Below are 21961 nucleotides of genomic sequence, written 5' to 3'. Positions count from 1 at the left end.
AATGATAGTTACAGGTTTCTATTGCAAACAACCCAACTAGGGATTTAGTCACATTTAAAAATATATGCTGATTTATTAAAAATATAATCTAATGATTTGTTCTATAAATAATCCCACTCAAACAAATTAAAGCGTGATAATAGATATACTTTGTAAAGCATTTAGAATTACCCTCCCCTTTCGATTACAAGAGATAAAGCATACAACATACTGTAGGTTTATTTTTATTCAAAAAGTTACTGTCTCAAGACATAAATACAAATCAGAAAACAGTACAATTAGGACAATAGAATGTGGAGGACAACAGGTTAGAGTAATATATAAAACATTTTTAGCTGGTTGAAAACAAAGCTGTAAGAACTGCTTTCACAAAGAAGTACTCCTTTCAAGAGTGAGAAAAAAAATCACCTTAGGTTTAAAATCATATATACAGTCCTCTCAGCAGTTCTAGGAAATGCAGTGGTGTGTAAAAGAACATATGCAATACGTTTGCACATAACAATGTTTGTTGATGGAAAGTATGTTAGACAAGTCTGGTTTTATTCGTTAACCATGAATTAATAAAATAAGTGTATTTTGCGGTCTTTCAGCTAACCTATGGTTTTTTGGCTACCACAGCCCAATGCTTGTTGATTTCCTGACTCGAAAAACCAGAAGCCTTTTGGTATCCACACATCTGAAGATATTCTTGTATTGCAAGCATATTAAGGCATGGAATGATTAAAATAATATACCTCAAGAACTGAGAGACGACTGACAAAAGATAGATAGACATGTAATATAAGTTAATATTTTGTTTTAAACGATGTCTAGCTGCCTAAGCCTCGCAAAATGAGTTGATGTCAAAATGGCAAGTGGCCACTTTCTGTTTTAAACTAATTCATTTGTGAAAGGACATAAAATGAAGTTTAAAGCTTAGCTTTCAAAGAATATTATGGGTTATGAATTCTATTATCCCATCTAATTTACATACAGAGGAAATGTACTGTAACCTGTTAGAAGTATCTTTAACCTGAAGACTGCTTGCAAAGACAGATAGATAAAACAATATAAAATACAAATTTAAAAATCATTTTAAAGCATGAACAGTCATGCTTTTCTATTTTTAAACATTGTTAAACTTTCAATATATTTCTGAAACCTCATAATTTTAAGTTGGAATTTAAAAGTAAGAAAAAACTAAACAAACTGCGCAATTATAAAATCAGCACCAATTTATATATATATATAATTTTATTTAAAATTTAGATCCCTATTCCCACACTCTAATAAGCTGTATAATTTTTGTTTAGAATTTTTCTGCAAACATACTACAATAAGCTTCTTTTATTTGGAGACAAAATACAGTGGCACTACTGGAAGGAATATCACAACATTACATTTTTATCTTAAAGGACAAGCAAACTTTCAGGGCTGATATGGGATAAGCATGTTTGAGACTGGCTACCTTCTGGCAGTTCACTGCATCTGGATATTTCTGAAAAGTATACAGAAGCTCTTGGATTTTAAAAATATCTTAAAATACATTTTAGATGAAAAAATTGTAAAAGTTCTGCTTATAAGTTTAACTTTTTTCCACAATTACAACATTTAAAACAAAGTTTTGTTGATTGATGTTTTAAGCATTTAAATTTTGAATGCTAAAAACAATTCTATCCTACAATTTCGGGGTCAGGGAATAAATCCATCCTTAACTTTTGTTTCATGGATGTAAACAGAAATCCAGCAGAGGTCATCATTATTTAGTACAACCAGTAAATAAATGTGAGAAGATTCTTATCTGTACCAAATACTTCTTCAGATTGTTATATTTTTTTAAAAAAGCATGAAATAATTCATTTAAAAGCCAACTAACAGCGCATAAATAAAATATTTACTTTCTAAGAAAAACTGTAGCTTATCATCAAATTGTTTACTTGTCCTTTACTTTTTTTTCAGGCAAACAAAACTGCCCCTCAATGCACTTCATCTTGGTAAGCATAAGCATGTTATATTCTCCTTAGAGAAAAATCTGTACAGAATTTCACTGTATCTACCACACTTTATTTTTAAAATTTCCTCTTCCACTTAGAAAATGACTTCACCACAGATTTAAATGTGTACTGGTATTAAAACATTGACACCCCAAGAACCTAATGAGAGAGAGAAAAAAAAATCTCGTTAAAATAGTCATTCATCTCTTAATAAAATCTGTAAATATTACAACACTTTATCAGTTATATTAAATAAAATACTAATAAAACTACTATGAAAACATCTCGTCAGATATATAATTACAAAAATAAAGTGATCATTAATAAATAATAAAATACCACTAGTATTCATTAAGATGTCAATTAACTCATGATTGTTATATAATCCCCTAAAGCCTGAACTCAGCACCTGTTGAATGAACAAATAAATGTACTTCCCTACATATCCATCCAGCAAGGGTTTACTGGAAAGAATTTAAGAAAGTCTTATGAACTTAGCCATAAGTGGGTAGGTTTTTTTTTTTTTTTTTGGTTTTTTAAACAAGCATATATCTGAACATGAAGGCCAAATAAATAAATAAAAACAAAAATCCAGAACAGTAGTTACGTAAAAACTAAAAAAATTTCATTAGAAAAATCTGTTCTGTGTTAATGAACAGAAGTATAAATTTTAAGAAAACAACTAAGGTGAAATCTGAGCAAACTGAGTTATACTGGTACTTCTTTTTTTTTGTTTGTTTTGGTTTTTGTTTTTCAAGACATGATTTCTCTGTGTAGCCCTGGCTGTCCTGGAACTAACTTTATAGACCAGGCTGGCCTTGAACTCAGAGATTCGCCTGCCTCTGTATCCCAAGTGCTGGGATTAAAGGCGTGCGCCACCACTGCCCAGCTATACAGGTACTTTTATTTCTTATGCATTCCAGTTACAAAAAGATTAGTAGGCAAAATTTGATAATTATTTGTCACTAAAATGGAATAACTCCACCCTTTTAATTAAAGCAGCACATAACTTTTACTGTACATATTGTGTTAAATGTTTCTATTAAAATTCTACCACTTATTAAACCAATTAAGCAAAACTTAAGATTACTGTAAATGAGTAAACAAGACTGGCTAGCAAACCCAGAAGGAAATGAGAGTGAGATCACTAAGGGTTCAGCCTCCTCATGACTGTTCTCCTGTTTATTTTTAATCAAAAGGAAATCAATGTCTTGTAGCAAATTATCAAGTAAAGTGTGTGGACTCTCCAGTAATGAAAACAAAAAAGAGTCACACATTCTCCATTAATCACAACTTTTCATTCCTTTTCCTTCCTGCTTCTCTAAGAAGTCTCAGGGTTCTCTTATTGTTTAGTCAAGACTTGGGAGGTTAGAATGTTTCCATTAAAGAGGCCAGATGATGTTTACAAGTGTCTTCTAGCCAAAATACTCTATGACTTTGAGTTAGTAGAGCTCTAATTACTGAAGAAAAGGTAAAATATTTGTCTGTGTATTTTGCCTGCATGTATATATGTGTACCACATGAATGCCATGTCTGTGAAGGCCCGTAAAAGGCATCAAATTCCATGGAACAGAGTTATAGGCAGTTGTGGACCACCATCCATGTGCTGGGAATTGGACCTAGGTCCTCTGGAAGAACAGCAAATGCTCTTAACCACTGAGCCACCTCTCCAACCCAGTATTCAAATTTTAATGTAGAGTGACACTATGATCTCAGGTATTTTTCAAACACAGTAGCTAATCTAAAATTACCCAAACAGCCGACATTCATTTTGTTTTATACACACTGACTCACACCCAGATTTCCCAATTAGAATATTAAATTAGCTTCATTATATTGAGCTCTCCTTTTCGAATTTTATGCTTACAGATAATTGTAGTAAGAGAAACTTAACACAAGTGACACTATTTTCTGAGTTAACTCATTATACCTACTTCTGATGCCAACATTAATAAATACTTGAGCTTGTATTTCAAAGTACAAATATTAAACTTTGAAGTGTTATGCAAATACTGGCAGGAAAATTACCATGTCACAGGAGATAAACCAATTTTGTTTCCCGGTATGAAACCAACTATATTATTAAACTAGAATCCTATGTGTATGCAACTCCAAAATGATATTCTCATAGTTCGTATACTACCATTCCTAGACAATGTGAAAATCATCTCCCAAACGATAGTTGGGATTTGTTTAGAAGTAGCATGATGTATCTATCTATTAAGTGCTTTGAGTTACTTCACTTAGAATTAGAGAATCTTAGAACTGGCATTAAAGGGATTCAAATTCCAGTTTTACTATTTTGGTGGCATTTATCATAGGTTAGATTATTCTGTATTTACTGTAAGAAGACAGATTTTTTTTAAAATTTAGTATCTTCAAGTAATCCTGTTTCTTACATTATGATTAAGACACTATGAACTACAAAGATATCTTTTAAAGTCATGAAAATTTAAAATAAAGAGTCTAAGACTTCTAAAGGTACCCAAAACTTAAAAGCTAACTTAAGCACTCAGTTATGTGACTGCTGCCATCATGTGGCAATGCTATAAAATTACATAGATATGGGCATATGTGCTCATTTCCTTATTTCATTATCACAGGCATCTAAAATATTATCAAATTAACCAAGTCTACTACCCATTTCCAATATTCATCAGATGTGATAAAGTTGTAGTAATACAAATATTGGTTCCCCATTTCTTTTTACATCATCAACTTGTAGTTTTCTCTACATGTTAAATGTCGATGGGTACAGTTTCTACGGCTGTTTCATTCTTTTAGTACTCTGACAAACATCTTTTTGTACCCATAGTATGTTATGAAGGAAACAAATGGCACTATATAAATACATGGAAAAAAGTGAAAAGCTCTAGCTACCCCAACAATTTTGACTATACTTTATCTTTTCAACTTCCTAATCACATTTCTTGGTATTTGACACAAATTAGAACTGATTTTAGTTTTAGTTGAGATGGCAATAACTACTATCAAATTAATACTGATACTTTTAAATACATTTAAATGCCATATAATTCAATATACATTTAAACTATAGAATTATGGGTAGGTCAGGTTGCCTCTTACTATAGAGCTATGTATTCAAAGATGTCCGCAGTCATGAAGCATCAATAGCACTTGCTAAAGATGCATAATCTCAGGCCACACTTCAGACCTTCAAAAATAAAAACCTAGTTGTATTTTTACAAGATCTCTGGATGACTCAACTACATCAGAAATTGAGAATGAATGATTTTAAAAAGATCTCTTCTTTAAAAGGCCGAGGATATAGCTCAGTGGTAAGGCAACTGTGTAGAATGTGTGAGGCCCACCTTCAACTCCTAGCACCACATACTAAATAAATAAGATGCTCTGTTCAAAGGTATGTGTATGTGCTTCTCTGTAAAGCTTTCATGTCAAACAATCAACTACGTTAGTATATGACCTGGTTTGTCAAAACATTTCCAACATCTGTCTGAAAGCATATTATAAGGTCAACCAAGGCAAGGAAATGTAAAGTAAGTGGAAAATAATCCTACCTCAGAGGATAGAGCAATAGTTACCCATGTTAGGTAAGGAAGCAGTATGAATGGGTAAGTAAGATGGAAAGACATGCAAATTATTTGACAAAACTAATCATTATATTAGGCAGAACTCAAAATGAAGAGAATTGCCACTGCTCCAACCTATCTCACTATTCCAGTATGGTAATTATCCCAATGAAAGTATGCATGAAGTATTAAAAGAACAGAGAATAAAATACCTATCTGGGGAGATCAGCAAAAATATTATATTCTAGGTGTCTCAATCTCACTCTTCATTAGCAAAACCCTTATTTGGGTATTTATTTTTTCTTTTTGAGACAGTGTGGTCAACATTGGCCTTGAACTCATGATCCTCTTTCAGCATCCAAAGTGCAGTAATAACAGGTGTGTGCTAACACTCTCAGTTATGTTATCAGTTGTCACCATACCTTTATATTATAATTATTCCCCTTATTCTGCCAAAGAATTCTTGCTGACCTACAATTCTGATTCATATCATTCCCTCACTTGAAAACCATCAAAGGCAACCCAAACCTCTAAGAAAGGTCTAAATGCTTAACATTCAAATCCCAGTTGGTCAAGAATTCCAAAGTACTTTTAACCTTTTATCCTACTGCATCAGGTCATTGCCTAAAGTTTTGATTTAAAAATCCTGGGGCATATTTAAATTAAACCTACTGATTCATCCATAATTGAGGCTGGATCAAAGAAATCAGGCTTCAGTTCTGTTCTCTCCCGTCTATTCTTCGATGGTGGCTAAGGAAAGAAAAGAGAAAGCCGATGTTTGTTTATACCTATAAACCAGACAGTAAATAAAAATACCCATATATATGTTATTAGTTCTCTAGTCTATGTGATTTTCAAGTGTACCTCAAAATACTTCAATCATTGCTTGCCAACTTCCCATGCCCCAAAAAAACAGAATGGTTGTAACCATAAAGACCTTCATTAGAAAAATATTCTTATTAAAGTAAAAACAGAAACATATTTTTCACTTTACTTAAAAAAAAAAAAAATCAGCCAAGGGTGGTGATACATGCCTTTAATCACAGCACTCGGGAGGCAGAGGCAGATGGATCTCTTTGAATTCAAGATCAGACTGGTCTACAAAGCAAGTTCCAGGACAGCCAGGGCTGTTACACAGTGAAACCCTGTCTCAAACCCCCACCCACCCACCCACCCACACACCTCCCTCCCTCCACACCCCCTCCTCCCTCCCTCCCTCCCTCCTTCCTCCCTCCCTCTCTCCCTCTCCCTCTCCCTCTCCTAATATCATTTTCCTTCAAAGAAACCATATATAAATTACTCTAAAGGTAAATAGCACTTCTTTCTTTCAAGAATACTCAATAGTACATTAAATACCACAACCACAGAGACTTGGCTTGCTATAAGTTCAGCTTTACCAATTATAGGATTTCTTCTCCTTGGGTAAGTTAACTTTTTAAGCTTTAATATCTTTCATCATCTCAATCTATCTCACAAAGTTGAATGAGATTGTTGCCAAAATGAAATATATAAGCATAGTGCATACACTCTAACCATGTTTCAAGAAATTTTACTTTACTTTTAACATGTAAGTTTGCCTCAAGAAAAGGTTTCTACCAAGAATGTAATATGCTATATTTAACAATGAAAAATTAGAAACTGATGACAATATACTCATAATACTTTCCAAAACTTAGTATGTAAACATTGAGTATTATTTGACTTTTGTAGTCAAATTACAATAAGCAAAATAAAGTCCTTTAAAATCCTATACATTATTAAATTAACTTCAAATATAAATACATGATTTTCATTATTTCAAAATGTGAGAATGTTTTAAAAAATACTTCTTGCCTTCAGAAACTAAACTTTTGCTCAACCTTGCAACCAAGGTAATAATATGCCTTAAGATAATTCAAAATAAGTATATTTTTGTTTGTTTCTCTGTGTAGCCCTGGCTGTCCTGACACTTGCTTTGCAGACCAGGCTGGCTTTGAAGTCCAAGATCTTCCTTCCTCTGTCTCCTGAATGCTGGGACTAAAAGTATGTGGCACCACCGCCCAGCTGAGACTATTTAAATCTGTTTACTCAATCTGTTCCCCTACTGTGTATTCAGCCTGTTTAAGTTTAACTTGCCTTTAAAAAAAAAGAATATAACTAATATCATTGTGCCTTAGACTTCCCATGTAATCAGCATTTAATAAGCTAATCTAAACACATAACTTTAATCTTAAATCATGTACTCTTCCGTGTGCCTGACCCAGAAAAAATTGTGATTGTGTGTGTGTGTGTGTGTGTGTGTGTGTGTGTGTGTGTGTGTGTGTGTTTGTGGTAATCATTTTCTGAAAACAGCCAATGGATTGAAAGCAACCTTAAAGAAAACAAATATACACTATAAATGTTGGCTATAGGAAGAATCTTTTTTCTTATGTGGTACAAATGCATCAAACTAAGATCTTAAAACCCTCACCAACCAACCACACATGTCTCAATCCCTTCTCATACACTCAAATCCCTGAAAATGACTGTAACGTTTTTTGTAGAACCTATTTTTTTAATCTTTCTCTAAGAAATATCAACTTTATTTTCAAAGGATTTAAACAAGAAAAAAAAATTCTTACTTCTGGGTATTTCTTACCAAGTCTATATCCATGGTGTCAAAGTCCATTCCCTCATTAAGATCCTCAATTCTTCCTTCTGAGGACATCATAACATCTTCAACAATTGGCTCTTCATCATCTTCCATTAGGCTTGTACCACGCCGACTAGAGAAATATAAAACAAGGTAAAGACCTGAACCAATGGCATGACTATTGGTATATAGGCAGCAAGTATGTAGCTTTCTATATTCGAGTATAATGGCAAATGATGGAATTAAAGGTCAGGGAGAATGATTAGGCATCAATCATGTCATCAGTGGCATCAAAATCTCAATGTTTAAAAACACTAAGAATTTATGTTTATTCTACATTACTTCAATACATTTAGTTCGTTACTTCTGATATGCCATATACAATGTTCAATGAGAATTTTCCACATGTGAACATAGCAGACAGCTCAAATCCTTTTTGAAAATAGGCAGGGTACAAATTAATAAACAAACGTAACAGACCAAAGAAATAACATTTTCAGAATACATATATTCTGATTATACATAATGCTGTGTTAATCATTAGTCATTCATTCATTCAGTGCCAAATGTGTACACCAGCCATACATTCACTCACACATTCACATGATGCCTACTCCATGACAGGCTTCTATTGTGTCCTATGGATGAAAAAAGTGAGTAAAACATGATTCCTGCCCTCAAGGAGCTTACAATATACTAGGGGAAAACAGATAAACTTGACAACATGATACACATTACAATATATGCATCAAATGCTATAAGGGTACACACTAAGAGAATTAATTCTGCTTAGTATAAAAATGAACACTTGATGCTCAAAGCTGAATTCCTCCATACTATGAAACTCAAAGCCAAGAATTTACATAAAAATGAAAAATAACATCAAGACCAAAAGTTGTGGGTTTTTTTTTTCACACAATCACAGGGAAAATAAACTAAGTTCACAAATTAGCCCAGATCAGCATAAAGTACGCAGCCCAGTGGTGAATTTGCATGTGACTTCTTGCTTTCCAGTTTGGCTGACATTACTGTCTTTTCTTTTCCAAAGATCCCTCAGATACCCAAAACAACTCACCAAAACCTAAATTATTTAATTAAGCAGTTTCAATGTATACAACACTACAGTGGATCACAATATCTGATTCAGGCTTTCTGAACAAATATGATAATGTCAGGCATAATAATTCTGGATAGTAAAAGACAATTTTATTATACTTTTGTGAAAATGAAAGCAAAGGCAATCTGTGTTTTGCAGATCATATAATCAAAAACCAGAAATCCATTCTGTATTTCCTTTACAGTACACTGAAGAAATATGTTGATATAAACTATGGAGGAAAATGTAATTCAGAAATTATTTTAGTTACAGGGTAGGTATCATTAATGAAAGGAAAAGCATCGTAAAGCAAAAGTACTTTAATGTTTCAGGCAATCAACCATTTATGGAACAACCACCAAAAGAATCCTCTGGTGATAGCAGTTTAACTCAGATAAACTCCCTTTCAGTTTGTCTGGAGATTGCCTACAATCAAGAACCAAACCAAATTGCAAACAAAAAGAATAATGAAAATGGTACTGACAAATGAGATGTTCTAGACCTCTAAGATCTTGGGGACTGGTGCCAAGTTTTTAGAGGACAAAAATAAACCAAATAATTATATGGCAGAATTCTGAACTGGATGGTGTTTAACTAGAAGCTAAGGAACCGGTTGTAGGATCAATCAAGCACGAAGAAAAATACAAAATAAGGACAATACAGCAAGAGAAACAGGACAAAACCAAGTGCTAGTGTAGATGATAACCATAAGAGACAAGCCATAATGGCGCATATTTAGTGCGTCCATAGAGGTTCTTAAAACCACTACAGCGATAGCTAGAGTGAATATTTACATGCCACCATACATGTGGTGAATTCTTATATTAAAGTCAACAAAATAAAACAAAATACAAATTTTAAGAGGTAACAATCACTATCTCCCCAAGTTTAAAAAAATACATATGTTACAATGCTTTCAAACTTAAAATAATTAGAATAACATTTTTGCCATGTATATAAAGCATGATCAAGTCTACTTGTCAGCAATTTCATGAAAATTTCTAATCAAAATTTCTGAAGTATTTATCAAGTTCCCATACAGAATCCAGTAAAAACAAAGCAAGAACAATTTTTACTCATTCCATGAACATTTGCTTAGTGTTTTGTATGTGTAAAGCTCTAACAAGCAATAAATAAGGTCCCTGCTCTTGAGGAGCTCACAGTCTAGAGAAATGGACAAAATTGCAACATACAAATCTTTACAATACAATATGGCAAACGCTGTAAGAAATACAAATATACATTGTTATGGGATCATAGATGATTATAGTTTCGCTTAAGGTGACACTTAAGCCTGTTTTCACCATGATTTTATCAGTTTCCAGGTAATGAGATATGATATACTAAAATGGAAGCAGGAGGCATATTTTGAAAGATCTTGCATGCCATGAACTAAGTAAAGAAACTGAACTTTATCCAGCAGGCAATGGGAAGCCATGGAAAAGCTCTAAGTAGAAAGTTACATGGTAAGATTTTTATTCTAAAATTCTAATTCTTGATGGTAGTGTGAATGATGGAGCGGTGGAAAGTGTGAAGGGAGAGGTTTGGTGAGCAGATAAATGGGGGGTTTAAAGGAAGAAAACCAGTTAGAAAGCTAATTACAATAGTTCAGGTGAAAGATGAGGACCCGAACTAAGGTGGGAATATAATTAAGATGTAACACAAATGTATTTTTAATTCTGTGTACCAAAATAAACAAGGATTCATAGTTATATTTTTCCAACAGGTCAATCTACATATGATTGGTCCTTTGGCTAACTAGTTGATACTTGACTTAAAACATTTTATTTTTCTGTTGGAAAGACCAAAATCCAGTTCCTTGATTATTTCAGCTTAGTTACTCTAGAGAGTTTGCTGAAATTGGAGATACGGCACACATTTAAGTATGTTAAAATGAATTAGTGAACTTCCTAGACTCAGACAATAAGGCACTCTCACTTACATGGCATGCTGAAGATTAGTTCGCAGTTTAACATAGCTCATTGCTGCTCTCTCCTGCTGTTGCCTTGCTTCCTCTTGTTGTCTTTGAGCTAACATCCATGTTACCTGCGTGCTTCAAGGAGAATTTTATTCTTCTTTTAACTTAACTTTTTTCTATGTAATTAATAAAGTTCTAGTAAAGAAAATGATCAAATGCACTTACTTATAATCAAGAGGAGTTTGATGGTGCTCTGTCTGCATTGGATAGACACTCATGAAGCTATCCTCAGGCCGTAATCTTTTCGGTTCTCTCATAATAGTGGAGGTGAGCTGTGGTGTCTGCATCATAACAGGGGTATGCAGTGTTTGCTCTCTGCTTAACCACATACTGTCACTACTACTGCTTTCTTCAGCTGAAAGAGAAAGTTTACAGCAATCAAGTTTGGCTACTCATTGTCTCTTATCTGGAGTCTAATATAACTCACTTAAAACAACAAACATCTGGTTGCTTTCCATATGGTAGAGTAGGACACTGGGTCACACAAAGGTATATATTCCACCCTTGTCCTACAGTCTGTTTGTGAAGAAAGAACAGGTGAGCAAATTACAACGTAGTATGGTGAGTGCTAGGATAAAAGGAATACAGAGGGCATGGGATAGTGACAGAATAGAGACAGCTACTCGGAAGTAATGGTTAATAAGAGCAGGGAGCATCTACACTAGGAAAGACTCTCTAGGTAGACCATAAGAGCAGCACTAAGGCATAAAACAGTAATGACTGAATCATATTAATCTGTTGATATCTGACCTACAAAAATGTCAATTTCTTGTGGTTCAAACTAATACCTTGCTACTATAGGGATGTGAAGAGTAATAGAATAAGAAAAGATGAGACTGGATAAAGAAGCAGGATTCAATATGTAGCCAAGTACATGGTAGGCAGAGTGCAATACCAGCACTCAGGACAAGGAGGAAAGAGTACAAGTTGAAAGTGAGATTCTGTTTAAAAAACCAATGCAACCAAACAAAAGAGGAATTAATGTGTGGAGCATATTGTGATCTGAGTTAAGGTGACAAGAAACTGTTGCTAACAGTTTGAAAAAAGTGAAGCAATTTGGTGAGTTACATGTTTTAGTCAATGCAGGAGTAGCATGAATGGTGGACTTAAGAATAGGAAGATTAATAAGTAACAGGCCAGATAGGAGAATAAGTATGTGGGTTAAGGTAAATCCAAATTGGTACTAGTGATGGGGATTAGTAAGAAAGGTGGTTTTCAGTCTATACAATGTAGACAGCTAAGCAGGTCTTAAGATTATTAATGTCAAAGAAAACACAAGTCTCTATGTATAGTGGACTATTAAATAGTCACATCTGTAAGATCTACCCCCCAAACATATATAGGAGTCCACATGATTATAAATGTTATAAATGTCAAATTCACATGTCAGTGTCACTGAGTTAATAGTAAGGTAAAACAAGTTACTATGAATTTGGAGGAAAGCTATTTTACTACAAGACTAAGTGTTTCTATGTGCACTTTGTGTACATGCACACTATTTGAAAGAAAAGAGTTTTGAGGATAACCAATGGATTAGACATAAACTGCACATTATATAATATAGTAAGATTATTTTGACTTCTTCTATGTTCAGGGTCATTTTCCACTGACCTGGCATTTATCCTTCCTTCCATTAATTTATTTATTTACATTTTGTTTTGTTTTTGAAGACAGGGTTTCTCTGTGTAACAGATCTGGCTGTCCTGGAACTTGCTTTGTAGAGCATGCTGACCTCAAACTCGTCTGCCTCTGCCTCCCAAATGCCGGCATTAAAAGCATGCATCACCATCACCCAGCTCTTCCACTCATTTATTAATGCCAATTTATATATAGCTATCCAAATACCTAAAATGATTATAAAAAATTTCATCTAATTTAATAATCTATTTGTAAGATGTTATATAAGTGCCAATGTACAAAAGTACATTGCACAGAATATAAAGGAGTGACTGGCGAATCAGCACAAATTGTTAACTATGTAAAGAAAAGTTCTTTAAGATTTATAATCATATTCAAGAAACATCCTTTAAATTTGCTAACTTATCTACTAAAAATACTACTTCTTATAGTTTCTTTTTTTTTCTCTTATAGTTTCTTATAAAGCATCACATTCCAATTTTAGGACTCTTTCCTCAACTGCAATGATGCTGGCACTTTATAGCCAAGCCTAAAATTGGATGAGTTATAGGTTATGATTAGACAAAAGACACTGAAACCATCTAGCAATCAAGTTTAGTACCACACACTTTACAGTGGTACACTTCTCTAGTCCCATGCTGGGAAAAGTGGACAAGAGATTCATGAATTCAAGACCAGCTCGGGATATAAAATGAAGCTCCATCTCATGAAAACAAAACAAAAAATAAGGTGAAGGAGTATATCCTTTTCATGGAATTTCTACTGATTTCCTGGTCAACAGAAGAATATTAAAGGAGTTATACCACACCAGTTTCCAGGCTGAGGCCTTACACTAGTAGCTTCCATATCCGCTTTTAGAATAACAGCTCTTGGAGCTTAGTGAGATGCTGATATGGAGACATTATAAAAGAGTGTTGAGAGAAAATCCAGGTGAAGTCAGACATGTAAGTGAAGATGCTTCCATACAAATGCAGCCACCAGCCTTTAGGCCTGTCTAGCTTAGGCACCATATCCTTTCCATGGCAAGTCTTAAGACAGTTTCTCAGCAACAATAACTACAATAGAGCTTGACAACTGTACTAAGTTGTTAAGAGCTAATGAGAAAAGAGGAAAAATTTCCCTAGGCCCATACTGAGAATGTGCCTGATAGAGTTGACAGAACCGACTACCATGTATGTAAAATGGTTAAAACAACACATCTATGCACAAATGATACATTGTACAAGCTACTACTGAGTATCATATATCACATGAAAAGCAAGGTGACTCTTAATGACAATTCAGCTGATCAACAGTAAGAATAAATTTCAACAGTATTAATTATGTCCTTACGGAGTGCAAGTTGCATGCCTTCAACCACTTTCCGTTTTCCTGTAGATGGTTTTGACTTTTTACTCCGTACAGTTGACCCCCGACTGCTCATCCCACTAATGACTGACATGGTATCATCATCGCCACCAGCTAGCAAAGAATTTCGGTAAGACATCAGAGGAAGCCATACATCTTCTCTTCGGAGTGACATCTGGAAGGTCATGAACTTTTCCAAATAAACATACCTTCAAAAGAAGTAGAAACCATTAACTTTGATGCACAGAACTGCTAGTTCAAAGAACCTTTCCTTGTAAGAACCTGAGCTTAGTACTTCATTACTAATCTCAACCCCAAAAGCATAATGAAAGAAAATGTCTATCAGAAATCTCAAATTAAATGAAATACTTGAGAGTTTTCCAGCTTAACAGCTGTTGAACATGTGCCATGCCCTTGGTAAATTCCCTATCTACAAAACTTCAGCTCAGTGGGAAACATGTATCTACACTTGAACCCAACTTACTGCAAGTTTTGTCTGCTTTAGAACTGCACACAAAAAATCTATAGTGAGTTTTCAGACGATATTAAACGAAGTGGTATTTCTAATTTTCTACCAGCTTATATCTTAAGGAGCTGGGGAGAGGGCAGGCCCTAGAAAGTGTCTCTCATAAGTCACCATTTTAGGAAATTATCGCACAGAAATTTCTTTTGCTTTGCAGAATAGACACATTTTAAGATACAGACTAATCAGGATAAGCCTGATGAATTTTCAATATCACTGCCCTTTAAATGCTGCCTCCTTAGTTGGGCTATAGCAAGTACTCAGCAAAGAATTCACAAAGCACTCAAGTTACACCTCAAAAGTCACAAAAATACTGGGAGTGGAACTCACAATACTAAAGTGCAGAACTGTGCACAGAATATACTAGAAGTTATAAAACTGATGAAGTGGAGTAGAAAGTTCTTATAAATTAATATAATGCTACACATGTGTGTCAGAAAGAAAAATAAAATACATACACTGTTCTTTTATCTTGTCGGAGCAGTTTAGAAGAAAATTCACTGAGAATATCAAGAAATGCCAAATTTAAAGGTGGATGGCTCTCCCCTTGTGGATTAGGCTCCTTAAAAGCAAACTCTATGCCATCTCTGTAAAGAAAATAAAAGAATGAAATAAATATTATGATGTTTACTTTATTTCCAAATATTTTAAAAATAAAAATTTAAAAGTCAAAGAGAGTATCATCATGTCATTCTAACACAAAATAACACACACAAACATACACACACCACTTAGCCATCAGCTAATGTGGTTTGGTTTAATCTACATTCTTTTCTGGTTTTTTGACATGGTCTCTTTTTATAACACAGGCTGGCCTTGAATCTGTGATTCTTCTACTTAGACATCTTAAATTCTGGAATTACATGAGTGTTCCGAAAAGCTCAGCATATATTCTTTACTCCAATATTCTTTCCCACAAAAATAGCCCCAATTCTTGCATGTACTAATCAACATATTATCTATGTTTTTCAGAATATGAAAGTCATACTCTAGCACATAGGACTACCTTAAAAGTGAATAATGCCTACTTATAATGACTTGCTTAAAGCTTCTTTTTGAAGATTAAACTCTAATCATGGCCTATTAAAAAATCAGATTAAACTCTAATCAGGGACCATTTAAACCACATTAATGTCATAACTTAAATACCACAACTGATCAAGATAACAACCACCTTTGTGCTCGATCAAAATGTAACAGGGTAGAAACACAATGTAAGTGAAATTGGGAAAGAAAGCAGGCTATGCATTGGTCTGCACTACATATATGTTATGGTTGGTGGTTTTTATTGATGTTTTTGTGGGACTACTAACAGTGGGAGTGGGGGCGTCTGTGACTCTTTCCTTTGCTCATGGGACCCTTTTCCTCCTACTGTGTTGCCTCACCCAGCCTTGATGAGTTTATGCCTGGTCTTATTGTATCTTGTTATGCCATGTTCAGTGAATATTGCTGGGGGGCCTGGGGTTTTCTGAAGAAAAATGAAAGAAGAGTGGATATCGGGGAGAGGGGAGGTTGGGAGGAGTGGAAGGAGGAGAAAATGAGGTCAGGAAAATCAGGTCGGGATGTATTAAAACAAATTTTTAAAAAAAAAAAAGAAAGCAAGCTATTTATCACACGAAAAAAATCTATTTCTTATAATTATTCAATTTATGTTTCTTAAATTTTACCTAAAATTATTACCAATGTATTAAAAGGCATATAACAAGGTGAAGTAGGAGAGTAAATTATAGTTGGAGAGGAATAGATAGAACGAATAAGAACAGTAAGTTGTGTGCAATTCATGTGACAGTGCACAAGCAATCCCAGGGCTTACTGGCCAGTCAATATAGCCTAATTGGTGAACTCCAGGCCAAGTACAGACCTTGTTTCAAGGGAGGTAGGTAGCATTCTGAACATTTGAGCTGAGTTTGTTCTGACTTTCTTATGAAGGATGCCCATGCACATACACATGTGTATTTACAAAAGGAAGGGGGACCCCACTGCAATGGGTTCTTAAACTTAAGAAGTTTATAAACCAATAATACAACAAGCTTAATTAGCTATTCCAAACAAACAAAAGGATAGACCCAAAGAAAGATTCATGAAAATCCAAGCACTGAATAAAGTATTAGGAGATTGATTACTTGTGAAGCATGGCAATGGCTTCTCTTGTTTTCAGTTGGTCAAGTCCAAAAGTTAAAGCAAAACGTCGAGCAAGTTCTTTTATGCCACTAAATGTTGACGATGATCTATCAAAATTATAGCCGTTCTCTTGTATCATCTCATTAAAAAGCTGTTTTGAAAAAAAGAAGACAATGTCAGTATTCTTGATATATATGTTACATATATATCATACATATTTTAAGCATATTTTCCAGTTAAAATATAAAAGTTAGACAAATGATATACTGCACTGATAATACCTAAAACACAGATTTTTTAAAAATCATGATACAAAAGAGATATCATTATTGGTGTTCCAAACTCTTTAGGTAAAATCTATCAAAATTCCAATCAATGAATATTACTTGGGTACAAACACATATAACAATAACGTAAGGAAAGGAAAACCCACTGTAAGCTATTAGACAACTATGCTCTGCTTTTGTGGTGATAGTGATGAAATCCAGGGTCTCATGAATGTTAACCACTGTATTATTTACCTCCAAGAGGTGAATCTTCACATCATGAAATTTAATCACAAAGTACCAAAAGCTTTTGAATTTTGATATCTTATAACTTAGAAGTTCTAAGACTTGATCCAATGAAATATTTATGTACAATACTATGCATAAAATTTTAGTAATCTTTATAATAACGTAAGTTATAAAAGGCTTAAAAATCTCTGCTTAAAAATTATAATCCATCTATAAAGTGAAGTATTATACAACTATTAAAATGACAAAGATATCTACATACCAGGAAGAATAACATTATTTCAAAGAGATATCAACACTACTATGTTCACTGTATAATACCATTAACAATGACCACGAGATAGATTAACTTAATTGTCCACACATACAGGAATGTTATGTACCACATACATATGCAATGCAAACACACAAAAGCAAGTATTATTTAGCCTTTAAAAAGTGAAATTATATGGCATTTGCAAAAGCATGGATGAACCCAGAAGACAATCCATTAAGTGAAATAAGGCAGGCATAGAAACCAAATACCATATGATCACACTTAATAGAACCTAACAAAGTTGAAGCCAAAGACAGAATAAAATAATTACTGCCACAAACTAGGGCAGTGGAATAGGAATCATCAATTAGAATGATTAGGTTCCTGATGAACTTTACAATATAGTGAGTATAGTTAACAATGAGATAGATACTACAGGGATAAGGATGTGGCTGAGTGGTAGAGCATCTGCCTAACATGCACAAGGCCCTGTGTCCCACTCAAAAATAACCACACAAAGGTGTACACACACACACACACACACACACACACACACACACACACACACACACACACATTTTCTTTGTTCCACACAAATATTGTATACTTAAAAATTGCTATCCAGGTACAGTGGCACATACCACTAACTCCAGACCTCAGGAGGCTGAGGCAAAAGGAATTTCAGGTCAGGATAGCCTGGGCTACATGGTGAAATAACAGCAAGTTGTTTAATGGGTCTTGTCATAACACCTGATGATCTAATTTGATCCCATAACTCACAGGGTAGATGAAGAGAACCAAATCTCCCAAGTTGTTCTGTGGTCTGCACACGCACAATTTGGCACATTTGTGTACACACACAGTTTAAAGGGGAAGGAGGCTGAGAAGATGGCTTAGTGGATAAAGCGCTTACCATGCAAAAACAAGGATCAAAGTTCAAATCCTAGCATCCACATAAAAGACAAGTGGATGTAGAAGCCTGCCTAACATCCTTCAGAGAGAGACCCCACCTCAGTAAAGGAACACAATCAAAGACAGTACACAAGAGTCAATCTCTGGCCTCAACACTTATAAGCTCATACAGGTATATACATAAATACACATTCATGCACACACACACACTCCACACAAACATACACCAAGAAGAAAAAAGAAAAAAAAATTCTCAGAGTGGATTAAAGTTATGAGGTAATGGGTGAGTCCGTTAGCCAGACTCAATCATTTCACATGTGTGTATAAACTTCAAGTACTCTATTTTTTATCTACTAGTGAGTGAGGTTGAATATTTTTTATTGGTCCTTTCACAAATTGTCATGTCCTCTGCCCAGTTTCAATAATTACATTTTTGATAACTGACAGTAAATTATGTTAAGTAAACCTGATACTCAGTCTTACCTGTTGCAAACTGAGAATAAGGGTCTTAGCACACTGAATTTTGTCAATTTGCCTCGTTTTACTCATTGTTTCTTTGATGATATCTCCATAATCATTATAATACTAGAAAAAGAAATTGATGAGAATTAGTTTACTCTCTGAAAATTTTGGAAAATAAGACTAAGTTTATTTTAATTCTATAATCATAAAACAAAGTATGCATTTGTACTTTCAAAGACAGGAAACTTATGTACTACAGATTGCAGGTCACTTCTAAGAAATCATCTTTAACTTAAATCCAAATTGTTTAAACAAAGAAGGCATGAAATAAAGCAGTAACTAGGTTATACTGAGTTTCAGAGATAACAAGTTTTCTTTAAGCACAATAAATATAATCAGTTACTCTCATTGTTAATGAGATATAGGCCAACTTATTAATTTGGTTTATAGAACAAATAGCCTATGAACAACATTTAAAAGAAAATTACTATGACTAAAATTTGCATATTACATATGTGTATTTTTCTCATTTAAAACAATGGTTTTAATACCTATAAAAATAGCTATCTATGATAACAGAAGAATATACAGGAAAAATGTACTATTTTTTGAGACAACAACTCACTAAGTAACTCTGGCTGGCCTGGAACTCACTATGTAGACAAAGCTGGCCTCAAACTCACAGAGATCTGACACCACACCCAAATTTTATGTATATCTACATCAGCTCTACCTTTTAATAAAGCAAGGAGAGGACAAATAGATAATAAATATTCTCCATGATGGAAAAAAATGACCACAATTTAGAATATCTAAATCTAAAACTTTCAAACTTGTTAAAAAAAAAACCTTGATGTGCCTTACAATATAAAATTAATTCATCATGCCAAATGATGTAACTTCCAAACTACTTCTAAGTGATGCTAAACCTCTTTCATATAGTAAACTATTTTAAATAGAAAATTAAATTGGCTTTAACAAATTACACGTATTTTTATTTGTAGAGAGTAAAGACACTGGGTGTAGCGGCTCAGGCCATAAATCCCACAGTCAACAGGCAGATGCATGTGGGTTCAAAGCAAACCTGGTCTACATAGTGAGTTCAGGACAGACAGAACTACATAGTGAAACCCTGACTCAAAAGAGAGAGGGAACAAGAAGAAAGTAAAGACTTCAAAAATTTTATATTCAAAATATTTTTACTTGAGAAAATACTTAGAGCATCCCTTAACATGGGCCATATTCTTTTAGTGTAATTAACAATATCCTTTGTAGTCCTGCTTCAAAATGAGAGTATCTCACATGTATTTTTGAAAGTTACGAGTTGCCTCTAGTTGCTAAAGAAGTATTTCATCATGAATACAATTCCTTAAAACAGTAAACCCGGGATGGAACATTTTTTAACATTCAAAATGTAAATAATCAGAAACCAAAATGTCCATTAACTGAGTAAGTACAGATATGAGAAAATGTTACACAAAATGTTAATTGTTTAAGTATTTATACTACACAAAAGTAATTCAGTATTTTAAAATTTGCAACGGTGCCCGCACAGTCAAGCCATTATTAGATTTTCTTGTAAGCATGAAATAACTATCCACAGTACATTTTCAAACTCACCTTCATATACTGCTTGAAGATATCTGCAGCTGTATTCATCTCCACCACAGTATATACAATTAGCTTACAAAATGCTGCAAGCAAATTTCTCCTCTTGTGCAAAGCTTCAATTTTACTGGCTTCATCCTCTTGCTGACCATCTGTGGGGGGAGGTAGAGATTCCCAATAATCAATCTATTTTGTATTTTATTTCAATCATATCTTTTTAACATATAGCATACACTAACCCTCTTATTGGAAAATTTGAAAGGGGGAAAAGAAGCATTAAAACCAAAATTAGATGTCACAACTACTCAAAAGTTCCAATATACTACATTTTTTAAACACCAAATAACCATCATTGCAAAGGAACAGAAGCAACGAATAAAAGGAATTGACGGTTAGTCACATTAAGCTCATCTAATTCATTCTTATACTTTCCCAACAGGATGACTTGTCAAAAAGACATGCATATTCCGAATCTGTTGGTAAAGTCTCCTTTATTGAAGATAGATTAATTAATTTCAGAAAAACTCATATCATTTCCAAAGATTATCTCACCCCACTTTACCTCTGGTTTGTTTTTAGACATTCTTCTTATTTATTTAGGCAGGATTTTACTAAATAGCCATGACTGCTCTGCAACTTCCTAAATAGCCCAGGCAGGCCTGACATTCAAGAGATTTGCCACCCACTTCCTCAACTGCATCTCTACACAGAGACAGGAGGTAGAGACAAGGGAACAGACGAAGTTCAGAGTGCCACCCAGCCTGATACTGCAAAGGTCAACATGGATGGATACCTTGTTTCAAGATGTGAGGACTGACATGTGAAGTATGTGTGTAGATGCCCAAATTAATACAGATATAGTAATACAGGCAAATTCTCACACACAAAGAATTTCCCTATGAACACATTTCATATCAGAAATTAATTATAAAAAACTATGGCACACAAAAGGAAACTAAAAGAACCCTACTATTTCAGTTTTGTTTGATTATTCTTTATAGAGAAATTAATCTTTTCAATCTTTATTAGCCATTTATATTTTGTGAATAATTGGTTAGTCTATATCCTGTCAGCCTTTCAATACAAGATTCTCAATATTTGAAAATCCCCTCTAGTAATCCTGACACCCATTAGGAAATTAGCCATCTCAATTATTTTTGGTGCTAATGACTTAAAGCAGAGCATAAAGAATGCTAAGCCTACATTCTATCACTGAGTTATACCTGAAAACCTTAATACCAAGTTTTAATTTAAGATAGAACATCAGCAAACATTTTATTCAAAGTATATGCTCCAATATGTCAAAGCCATTTGCCCAGCAACTTAAAACATGCATCATTTACATTTTAAAAAGATTATACTGAATGTTA

The 21961-nt window shown here is 34.0% G+C and overlaps 1 protein-coding gene across 3 annotated transcripts in view; it reads right to left on the bottom strand.

Moving 5' to 3' along the window:
- Positions 1-208: 208 nt before the first annotated feature.
- The window catches only part of Stag2 (STAG2 cohesin complex component), a 138448-nt gene continuing 116695 nt past the window's right edge, over positions 209-21961 (bottom strand). For 2 of the 3 annotated variants that reach the window (XM_059250391.1, XM_059250390.1), the window contains exons 25-34: positions 20604-20743; positions 19005-19106; positions 16841-16989; positions 15176-15304; positions 14180-14403; positions 11375-11564; positions 11174-11284; positions 8142-8268; positions 6197-6274; positions 209-2132 (exon numbers count right to left, since the gene is read on the bottom strand). In XM_059250391.1, coding sequence (XP_059106374.1) covers positions 2109-2132; positions 6197-6274; positions 8142-8268; positions 11174-11284; positions 11375-11564; positions 14180-14403; positions 15176-15304; positions 16841-16989; positions 19005-19106; positions 20604-20743 — 1274 coding nt within the window. In that variant the 3' untranslated portion in view covers positions 209-2108. The remainder of the gene's footprint in view (positions 2133-6196; positions 6275-8141; positions 8269-11173; positions 11285-11374; positions 11565-14179; positions 14404-15175; positions 15305-16840; positions 16990-19004; positions 19107-20603; positions 20744-21961) is intronic. The other variant, XM_059250392.1, reaches the window with a different exon arrangement.

Source organism: Peromyscus eremicus, chromosome X (genome assembly GCF_949786415.1).
Source record: "Peromyscus eremicus chromosome X, PerEre_H2_v1, whole genome shotgun sequence".
Taxonomy (NCBI): domain Eukaryota; kingdom Metazoa; phylum Chordata; class Mammalia; order Rodentia; family Cricetidae; genus Peromyscus; species Peromyscus eremicus.
This window is presented reverse-complemented; position numbering and strand designations above follow the sequence as displayed.